General features: G+C 46.3%; 1 protein-coding gene across 2 annotated transcripts in view; it reads right to left on the reverse strand.

Annotated features, from left to right (window-relative positions):
• LOC143684954 (gamma-aminobutyric acid receptor subunit rho-2) overlaps nt 1-10,502 on the reverse strand; it is a 41,228-nt gene extending 30,726 nt beyond the window's left edge. The window contains exons 1-2 of one of the 2 annotated variants that reach the window (XM_077162400.1): nt 10,275-10,502; nt 9,428-9,534 (exon numbers count right to left, since the gene is read on the reverse strand). In XM_077162400.1, coding sequence (XP_077018515.1) covers nt 9,428-9,446 — 19 coding nt within the window. In that variant the 5' untranslated portion in view covers nt 9,447-9,534; nt 10,275-10,502. The other variant, XM_077162401.1, reaches the window with a different exon arrangement.
• Nucleotides 10,503-10,849: the final 347 nt, after the last annotated feature.

The following is a 10,849-nucleotide window of genomic DNA, read 5'->3' on the forward strand; positions in this document are numbered from 1 at the left end:
TTTCTGGAGTGATGCGAATGTTCTAAAAATGATCATGGTGATGAATACACAACTATTTGCTGATATAGTGAGCCACTGATTATACACCATGTATGGACTGTATGTGCGTGAACATTTGTCAATAAAAATATATTTTTAAAAAATATGTTGATTCAATATCCACCATTATCCTTGTTACAGTGAAACAATATGAAGGTTTAGCTGTGTATGGAGAACAGGGAGCAATTCCATATGGGAAGAGCATAAAGGGTATAGAGATTTGTTCTCTGGGAGAAACTGTGGAAAAGCAAATTGGGAATGGATTCTAGAAGTACCTTCTGACCAACAGCAATCCCAAGCCCCCACTAGGCACTGGCTACTGGCCCACAAAGGCCTCCTGCAAACTCCATCTGCCTGCCCCAACCAGGCTTCAAGCTGACAAGGGTAGTGACTATTCTCTGATCTCCAATCACCCCCTTCCAGACCTTCACTTTCCCAGCTTCTCCCACATCTGGCAAACTCTCTCTATATATATACACTCTGTGTATTCCTATATTCCAATAAAACCTCTTATTCCCATAATCCTGTAACTGCTCTGTATTCCTGACTAAACTCAGGCTGACCTCGGGTCATGGGTGACTAAGTGATATGAACCAATGTCTACTGTGACTGTACCACCATCATCACACACTCATTGTTAGCCCATGAGGGCGCTGTTAAATCCAATCCCTGTCAACACTAGTCACGATCCAACTTCCTAATGTTTGCCTCTCTGATAGGTATAAATTTTACTTGGTGTTGTTTTAACTTTTATTTCTATAATTATCAATGAGTTTGAGCATCTTCACATGCTTGTAGCTTCAGGATTTCATCTTCTGTGAACTCCCTGTTCATATTATTTGTCCATTTTTCTACTAGAGTTTAATTCTTTTTGCTTTGTAGATTGCCAGAAGATCCTTGATTGCTAAGATTCTTATCATAAAGAGATGTTCTTTATCAAAAGCCTTCTCTGTATCTATTTAGATAATCCCATGATTACCAAAATTAGAGATAATCGAAATTACAAAATGGCATATGTACAAGGTTACTATTGAAGCAGAATCTGTGACAGTAAAATATGGGAAACAACTTAAGTGTCCTTCAATAAGACTTTGGCTAAATTAAGAATGGTACCTCCATATGATGGAATAATAAGCATGGAATATGAAGAAGCTCTTTATGAACTTATATGGAAAGTTTTCCAAGAGATATTGTTAAAAATCAAGGTGCAGAACAGTGTGCATAGCATGCTAACAATTGCCTAAAATGTGGCGTGGGGGAGAACACATATGCCAATTTTCTCAAATATGCATAAAATATCTTTGGAGGGATGCTCAAGCATCTAGGACAACAGAAGAGGTGATTGCTCCAGCTGTGTTCGGTTCAAACACATCTAGAGGAAGACTGTGTTTGGAACCAAGACCCTTCCCCTGTGAAAAGAATAGACTGAGAAACAACTATGTGGCACTGGAGGTATTCACAGTCAGGAATGGTCAAAGGACATGGGTTATTAATGTTGCAAAATTTAAAACTCTGGGAAAACAGGTGTCTTAAACTATGTTAAGCATGGTCATGTGGTAGGGAGACTTATTCTGAATGACACCATCGTGACATCAGCCAAGGTCTAGTATGGAAGCCTCAGAATGGCTGACACTCAACATGATGAAAAACTCTCCAATGGTTTCCCTAATCCAAAGATTGTGGTTACTTCAGGAAATAGTGTCACATGCTGCATGAGTCCATACACATGACCTACAAAAATGAGCAAAACTATCTGAGGGAGACAGAGGTCAGAATAGTGGTTACCCTTGAGAAAGGAGCTGGAAATGTTCTACATATTTATCTGAGTACTGCTTACAATGTAAAAATTAACATATGTAAAAATTCAAGCTATATACTTAAAATCTGTGCACTTTACTATATATATATGTCATGTGGGCAGAATAATAGTCTTCCCAAAGACGTCTATGTCCTAATTCCCAGAACCCAGAATACATTAGATTACATGGCAAAGGGGAATCCAGGTTGCAGATGGAATTAAGGTTGCTAATCAGCCTATTTTATGATAGGGAAATAGAGAGTATTCTGGATTATCTGGGTTGGGCCAACATTTCAGCAAGGGTCCCTAATGTGAAAGAGAGAGGCAGAAGTGTCAGAAGCAGAAAAATGGCATTGTGAGAAGACTTGACCAGCCACCACTAACTTCAAAGACAGAAGGGGGCCACCAGCTAAGGAAGGCAGTTGGCCCCAGGGGCTGAAAAGGGCAAGGAAATGAGTTCTCCCCTACAGACTCCAGAAAGGAATGCAGCTCTCCTGACACTTTGGTTTAGGCCCAGGGACACCTATTTCAAACCTCTGAACTACAGAATTATAAGATAATACATCTGTGTTGTTTTAAGCCACTTAGTTTGTGGTCATTTGTTACAGAAGCTATAGAAAACAAACACAATATTCTACCTAAAAAAAAAAAAAAAATGTTTTAAGACAGAGTAGCCAGACAGGATTTTTAAAATGAGTATGACTCCGGAATCATTATATTGATATTTCTTTTAATCTCCAGTGTCTTGGACAGCCAGAAGGAAAAACCTAAAATTGTGGAACCTGTAACCCATACAAAACTCTGAAATCTCTTCTATAAGTAATTGGTGTAGTATGTTTTGAAACGTATTGCTTTTTTGTATATATGTTTTGTATATATGTTTTTCATATATACAAAAAATGGGAAAAAAATGCCAATTTGGGGGGAAGAAAAGAGACAGAGAGTAGCCAACGTGGATTGGGGAGAAAGCTGGAACAACTGCAAACAATTAGCTCTACAAGTATGAAGAATAAGTACATAGAATACCTAAGCACAAAGTCAAAGCAGCCAATTCCCCTAGGGAACATTCTTGTTCCCTTTGCCTCTGTTAAAACATGTTTGCCTGTGAGCGCCTTGTTCTTCTCCACTAACTGGGTGCTTAACTCTTTTAGGAAACATATCAGCATTTGCATCACAGAGAGAGTTTAAAGGGCCTGAGCAAATGCTGAGTGGGCAGAGATTCAGAGGGGGATGTTTTTCTACCCTGCCCCTACTAGGGTGCAAAGCTGATCTTAGTTTCCACAGGCATCGGTGCTATGGTGGCAACTGGACGCCCTCTGGTCACCAGACTGAGCCCAGCTGTTCTGGGCATTGCTGGAGCAGGAGAATTCTCATTACTGGAGGAAGGGTGGCTTGAATTTGCATTGCCTCCAAATCCCTACCTCTTCTTTGGGGGCGTCTTGCACAGTTTGAGTTAACTTGAAATATTGGTTGTGAGGATATTTTTCCTGTTTGGGGGGTTTAACTGAACATTTCAGTTTTAAAATAGCCAGGCCTGACTTCTCTCATGATGTACACTACCTCTTAAATGGGTAGTGAGATCCACGTGAGTTTAACCTTCTGACTGGTGGCAGGGGTGGGGGTGGGGGAGGAGAGGGAGAGCAGTGGTTCTTACCTGGACAACAGCAAAAGCACCACCTGGGCACTTGTTAGATCTGCAAATTCTCCAGCCCCACCTTCTGAATCAGGAACTCTGGGGGTAGGGCACAGGGGTCTGGGGGTTAACAAGCCCTCCAGGTGATGCTGATCCACACTCAGGTTTGAGAACCACTGACCTTTGAGGAGACTTCCAGGAGTGAGGTTTCAGTTTCCCACTCCTGGAGGCCACTTCCTTTTGCCCTTTCACTGTCCTATCTCTACCAGCCAGACCTTTCCTAGGCCACAGCCTTACTGGCCTCTCTTTGTTGACCACCCCCCTTTTGAAACTTTCTCCCGCTGTGATCTCTGACAGCTCTCTTTATTCCGCATCCCTTTCTGACTTCTCATCTTTAGGCCCCCTCTCTTCTCCGCAGACACTCAGCCCCTCACACAACCAACTCTCCCCTTAAAGTCGAGCCCCAAATTCTGACCTAAACTCCAATTGTCTAATTGTTATTTGTTTGTTTTTTAATTTTTATTTTTTTTTGCTTTTGTCTAATTGGCTTTAAATGCCCAAAAGAGGTCTCCACTGGACATCTAACCAACTTCTGAGACAAAACCTCCCCAAACCAACTAGTCTATTGGGGCCCAGACATGCCCTCTGCCCAAACCCCTGTGGTTCAGGGACATGATGGCCTCGCTGGTCACCTGTGCTCAGATACATCAAGCAGCACAAACTAGAGAAGGAGTGAGATGGCCCTGAGCGTGGCTGCAGAAGAGGGGCTAGGCTGTTTGGAGCAGAGGGCAGGAAGAGAAGATTAATTTTAGAGCAAAGTGAAAGTTGGAGTAGGGTATCTGTGGCAAGCTGGTGCTTGTGCTCCAGAAGGGAAGTGCCCCTGGCACCTCAAACCCAACCCACCTGAACGTGATCTCAGTACCTATGTGGGTAAGCTTGGTTTTCCCCTTCAGAACTGCTCTCTACCCTTCTCTGCCCTGCTCTGTGCCAGGGAGCTGACCTCTGTGGACAGCATCATTTGCAGGCTTTCTCAGAGGCAAGAATACAGCTGAAGGCCATAAACCACATGCCTATATAGCTAAAGAGTATAAATCAAGTTAGGAATTTACTAAATGAAATATGCCCATCCTACTTCTTTCACAAATTATCTTCCTAACAGCCCAGAGGCCAAGTCCAGCTTCTGATTTCTCAAATTCCTCAGAGTTTCAGGCCAGAACTTGACAGTGCAGGGAGAAGGGGCCCTCAGCCCATGAGTGGTCTTTCTTCTTTTCATACCCATAGCAGCACCCTACATAGAGAAGACCATCTTCCTGCACATTTACACCTGGCCTGCATATCTAACCAATATCCACACCCTTCAGCAGCTACCTTTGGCCTTCTCAGGGCCAGGCCTGAACAGAGGAGCAAGGCAGTCCCCTTCAGGGACTTGGAGCTGGGGTAGAGGACAACATGGGCCCTGCAAGCAGGCTCTGGATTCTGGATGGCTTCTGGACAGGTGATTCTGGGGCACAGTACCCAGAGTGCAGCTGGAAAGGGAGGAGACACCAGGTGGGCTCATCCCCTAGGACCCACAGACTCCTCACCCTGAGGGCAGGTACATGGACAGAGCCCCTGTTGCCTGGTCTACAGGTACCACTGACAACAGGCTCCTTGCCCTCTGCCTTCTGGTTGGTTCAGCCAATGGAGGTGCCTGTGAGTATCAGAAGGTAGGGGGTAAAGAGAGGAAATGATTCTTCCAGATCATTCCCCTCAGAGCTCTGGGCTGCCTCCCTCTCCTGAAGTCCACAGCTCCTGTTGGGCAGCCCTTTTCTACCGCGAGAGCTCTTCCCCAGGTTCAGATAACTGCTTCCTCCCCCTACCCTTCATGCCCAGACCTGTAACGGTTTCTACTCTTGCCAGCCCAAGGTTCATCATCAGAGCCTGTTGGTTTCCTTTAACCCTGCCCTCACCCTTGTCAACAGACCTTCGCTGAACTCTCTTCTTCGATAGCCCCTCCAAACAGACCATCTGTTTCCCGACTGATGCTGCATCTTTTCCCAATTGTTTTTCCTCTGTGCCCCATCTAAGTGGATGATCTCACCCTCCAACACTTAGGGGATGCCCCTGTCCCTCTGATCCCATCAGACATAAGATCTGACTATTCTCCCTCCTTGGCATTTCTGAGGTCCCTTAGTTTCTTTCTACAGCCTCAGTTGAGTCTCTCATCAGCTCTTGTCTGCACCAATAGAAGGGCACAACCAGGGTCCTGCACCCATTCCTAACCCCTCCAGCCACCCTCATGCAAGCCCACAGTGATCTTCCTAAAGCATAAATGTGACCCTGTCATTCTTGAGCTTAGGCTGAGGTGCTGAGAGCTCAGCCTCCCTAGTAAAGTCTTCCAAGAGCCGGCCAGCCCCTCCAGCCTCCTCTGTGTGCCCCTTCCCTGCACTCCCTCCCATTCAACCCATACCTGATGTCATCAATCTGCTTCCATTTCCCTGATGTGCTTCATGCTCAGGGGCAATGGCTGGTACCTTTGTCCATGAGCATCCTTCTCCCAGGATTGTTGTCCTTATTTTTCCTCACCTGCTACTGGTGGCCCACTGCACCTCTTTCAGGACTCATTGCAAGTATCACCTCTGGAATGAAGGCTTTTCTGATCTGGGAGAACTGACCATTCCTTTGTTTCCCCCTGTCCATCAGTAGAGACATCCTCCCTGCTTCTGAGGTACTTCATTCATTTATCTGTTTCCCCTATAGGCTGTTAGCGCCTCAAGAACCAAATATCATTAATGAAAAAGTATAGTTATGTAAAAAGGACTCCAATGGTACAAGCTTCCCAGACCAGGCCAGCTCCTCTGTGATCTTCCTCACTGCCTTTTTGGGGCAGCCCTTCCCAGCTGCCCACAACCAGACCTGCAAACATACCCACAGCCCCTTCCCAGCAGCTCTTGCAATTTGATATCTTGATGTGAATACTCGATTACACCAGTCTCCTCCACCACGATGTAAACTCCAAGGATTGTGTCTGTTTTACTCATCCCTGAGTCCACACTGCCAAGGAGGCAGCAGCTCAAAAAATACCTATCTGTCAATGAATAAAAGCATTGTGGCTACACACCCTAATCTACTTTGTTGCCACCACTTTTCTTGCCCATTCTGGCAAATTCCTTGGATGTTTCAAAAGAACCCATGATTTATTATATCCTCCTTAAAAGTCAGCACTTCATTGTTTCTTCCAACAAATAGAGAACTCTGGCCTCTGGAGACTCCTGTAACTGGGACACTCTACCAAATCAGGCAGCTGGTTGCTCAGACAATGTATTTTGTTTTAACTTATCCCTGGGATTATGAGGAGGCTGCTAGAGTTTTAATCTTTCTCAAACTAAAAAGGTTATCCAATAGATATCTCATCTTGGACAATTTCCCTCTGTCAACTATTTCAACATCAATACTCAAGGAAGTCCTTCTTAGAGAAATAAATAAAAAGAGGAGATGGAGAAAGAGAGAACATACCCACAAGAATGTAAAGTTGTCTACCAACATCTTTGTCCCAGTGAGCAGCTTAGCATGCTGGATGCTAAAGGAAGAGGGTTGTCAGGCCCGGCCGGCACTTGGGGCAGGGGGCTTTCTATTATTTTCAGAGTCCCTAAGTGCTGTCTGCCCAGCCTCTTTCCTCACACAGGAAGACCTACACTTCCTGGGCAGTGTCCCTGCCCAGGGATGGGGCCATGGGAGAAATGGGGGCTCTCAGGAGCACCTGCAGGGAAATCCTCTTGGCTCTAAGCCAAATCCCAGACTCCCAGAGATTAAAGATTATAAAGATCACTGAAACTGCAGGGGGTGAGAAGCTCCCTCCAGTGACTACCCATCTTGCAGCTTCACCAGGACTCAGGGTTCCACCTTTGTTCTCTCTCGCGACAACATATATAGGCTCTTATATATAGGCTCATGGGACATGGAACCCTTGTACCACCCCTCCTCTGTTTCATCCAAGTGATATCTGTTCTCCCAGGAAAGCCCTGCAGGGGACAAAAGCTGTTTTGGGTGAGGGGGATAGAAAGAGGGAGCAGTAGCAACATTCTAAGCTTTGGTGACTGAGGATCTCAACAGCTGATGTGAGATGTTACAATGCATTGTTCAGAATGTCACCCACACCCGACACACACACCTGTTCCACAGAACCGGTGTACTGACACAGGGCCATATTATGACTTTTGAGGCCCTGAGCATTGTAGCCTTCATGGGCCCTTTCTTCCATTGAAAAAAAAAACGTGAAAAAGTGTATTTTATTACTCTGTTGGTACAAAGATGAATATATTAATGTTATATATTAAAACACTTCCTTCCACCTAAAATTTCATTTTCTTCTGATTAAAAAAAAACTAAAACAATTTTGGGGGCCTCTAAAAATGCTGTGGGCCCTGGGCTCAGTGTCTACCTGCCTAATAGATAAGTGAGTCCTGTATCAAGGGACATGGGGATAGAGGAGGCAAGAAAGAGACCCAGATAGGAAGAAGGGCCCAACCTCACAACAGTGTGGCACAGGCCAGACAGTTCACCTATATATGTCTCAGTTTCCTTATCTGGGTATAACAGTATCTATCTCATGGAGTTGTTACAAGGATTAAACTAAAATCCTACATGTAAAGTATCTTGCTTAAAATGGTGGCTGGCACAGAGTAATCACAATATGAGTATTAGTTGTCATAAATATTATCATTTTGCTCTTGTTGGCCCTATCCACCTGGCTGACCCTCTGGTTCTTAACCAACATTGCCCAAGAAAGACAAGGCAGAGTATCCCACTTTGAGATACATCTTGCTTGGACCTCCCGGGGCAGATACGCTACTTTCAAGTTGCTTATTCAGAAAAAAAATGTATTTTTATAAAATATGGGGAGCCTTGGAGAGATGTCCGCAAGGGTCCCCAAGGGCACCCAAACTACGGCAGGCTTTGACCTGAGAGAGGATGTCACTGGTGGGGAAGGAGAGTTACAGAACTAATCTGCCATCCACTTTCCTCCTTCCGCTTGGCAGGTGTCGATGGAGCTCAGTTTAGTGGGAAGCTTTGTGTACTTTTAAAATGCGAAGACCTCAGGGTTATATTTCATTAATCCCTTAATAGTCACACAAAAGGAGATTCTGACAGCTGGATTTTTCCGAGAGGAAGTGAACTGATATGTTCCAGAGGTTTTACATACATTATCTCATTTGATTCTCACATCTACAGACGTAGGGATTATGATCCCCATTTTACAATGGAGCAAATGAAGGCTCAGAGAGGTTAGATGACTTACCAAAGGTTACCACTACTCCTCCCCACGCCAGGGGAACACTAAGAGATCAAGGAGACATAAAGTAGAAAAGAAAAGCTGGGTCTATGCTCTGAAATATTCTGGGCCTCCCTCCATTTCCCCATAACCACAAAGGAGCAGTTGGCCCAAGGACCTCTTGCATTCTGTTGTTCTCGCCCATCTCCCTGCCTGAAAAGTGCAGGGCCTCATTCTCCGGCCCTCTTGTGGCATTTCTCCAGCTCCTGGGCAGGACAGCCACTGGCCATATCCCTTCCAGGAGTAGGTCTGTGAGAGGGGCCACTTAAACGGATCAAATTGTTGCTGCACTGGGAAATTCCCAGCTAGTCCCCTGAGTAGCAGTTTTGTGTCCAGGCTTACCCGACCCGTTCTTTTTTTTTTTTTTTTTACGAAAAGAAAGTTGGCAGCAGTAGGTGATCTCCATTCTGAATATAAACTTCTTAGTGACTGCTCAGCTTCTGCTTGGTCAACCACCCTCTCTACTCAATTCCTTCCAGCTCTTTTCTCCCCAGGAAAACAGGTGACTGTGGAAGTGGGTTTGAGCTTATTTGACTGTGACTGTGGAACTCACAGCACCCGAGGGAGGGCTACCGAGGAGAACCTGACAGACCGACAAAGCAGAGCCCACGCAGCCCTGGAGGACAAGGGGAGGGTACAGCCCTACCTCCAAAGGCAGGCCTCATGGTGAAGTCATGTTCGTTCACCCTGAGAAGCGGCTGAGGTTTTCCTTTTTGGATTTTCGTTACATCGAGATTCTTCTTAGAGAAGTGACTGCAATGACAAGAAAGAACTATTTCCCATCGGCCCACAAAGACATTGAAAGAGATGATTTTTCAGAGTTTATGCTCTACGGGATGTGCTGGCCACACACCCTTTCTCCCAGCCACCCCACCCGACCCCTTTTTAAAATTGTGGTGTAATGCATATGTAAAATTTTGCCATTTTAATTTTTCAGCGTACAATTCAGTAGCATTCATTTATATTCGCAATGCTGTGCAACCATCACCACTATCTAGTTTCAAATTTTTTCATCACCATCTTCCTAATTGCTCCCACCCTATGCTCACTTCCTTCTGCATTGTAGCCAACAGTTCGCAGATATTCTCAACTTCTTTGCTTCAGTGGCCTTCCTTTGCCCCTTCCTGAGAACGGCGCTTCTGGCTGCCGTCTGGGAGCACGCACACAGCTTACTGCGAGAAAATGACACTGCCCTGAAGGTGGGGGCCCCTCTCGGTGCCCGTGTCCTGCTCCAGGTGGCCCACGGCACTGCCCAGGAATCGCGTGACCTCTGTCCCCATTCTCCACGTGGCTATTCCCACCCCTTTTCACTTTCCTCAAACTTTCTCCCTCATCACTTCCCTGTTATTCAAAAACGTATCCTCACTTCCTACCTCAACAAAGGAAATACAAGCCGCGTGCAACCCACATCTGGGTCACGACGCCTCCATGGGCCTGCCTTCCCCTCCCCCTCTCATTACGTCTGTCCTCGACGTAAGGGATCACCCCCTCACCTGCGCTGGGGAGCCTCTAACCACGTAAGATCTTTAATTCCCGATGTATGTAAAACAAAAAAATCTATGTTAAGTCACAGTTCTCTTTCTGTCGTCGTCTGGCAGCATGGCCGGGCCAGCCTGTGCCTTTTCCTGGGTGCTCTGAGCTGGTTTTGAGAGAGATGGTCAAGTATGCCGGCGGCGTGCCCCCCTCAAGGCAAAGCAGGTCAGGGTCCCCCGCCGCGAGGGCAGACGCCACGCGAGGAGCGGCGAGACTGCGGGCGCGCATGCGCTGTCCATCCGCCCCGCCTCTGCGGAGGGCTCCGGCTGGGGGCGCCTGCCGCGTGGGGGCGCTCTCACCAGACCCTCCCTTTTGCCTCTGCCGGGTTCAGCTGGAGGGAATATGGCCAGAGAACTGCCCCCCCACCCCCACCCCCCGGCGGACACGTTACCTTCCAGGCTCTCCTATCCCCTTTTCCTCACCCCTGGGGGATTCATGTACTTTTGGGGTGGGAAGGAATGAAGGCTTGAACTTTTACAAATGGGAAAAACTGGCCCATTTCTGGGGCCAGTTCTGGGGATAGTTGGGGGCTCGG

This window comes from Tamandua tetradactyla, chromosome 5, assembly GCF_023851605.1.
Source record: "Tamandua tetradactyla isolate mTamTet1 chromosome 5, mTamTet1.pri, whole genome shotgun sequence".
Taxonomy (NCBI): Eukaryota; Metazoa; Chordata; class Mammalia; order Pilosa; family Myrmecophagidae; genus Tamandua; species Tamandua tetradactyla.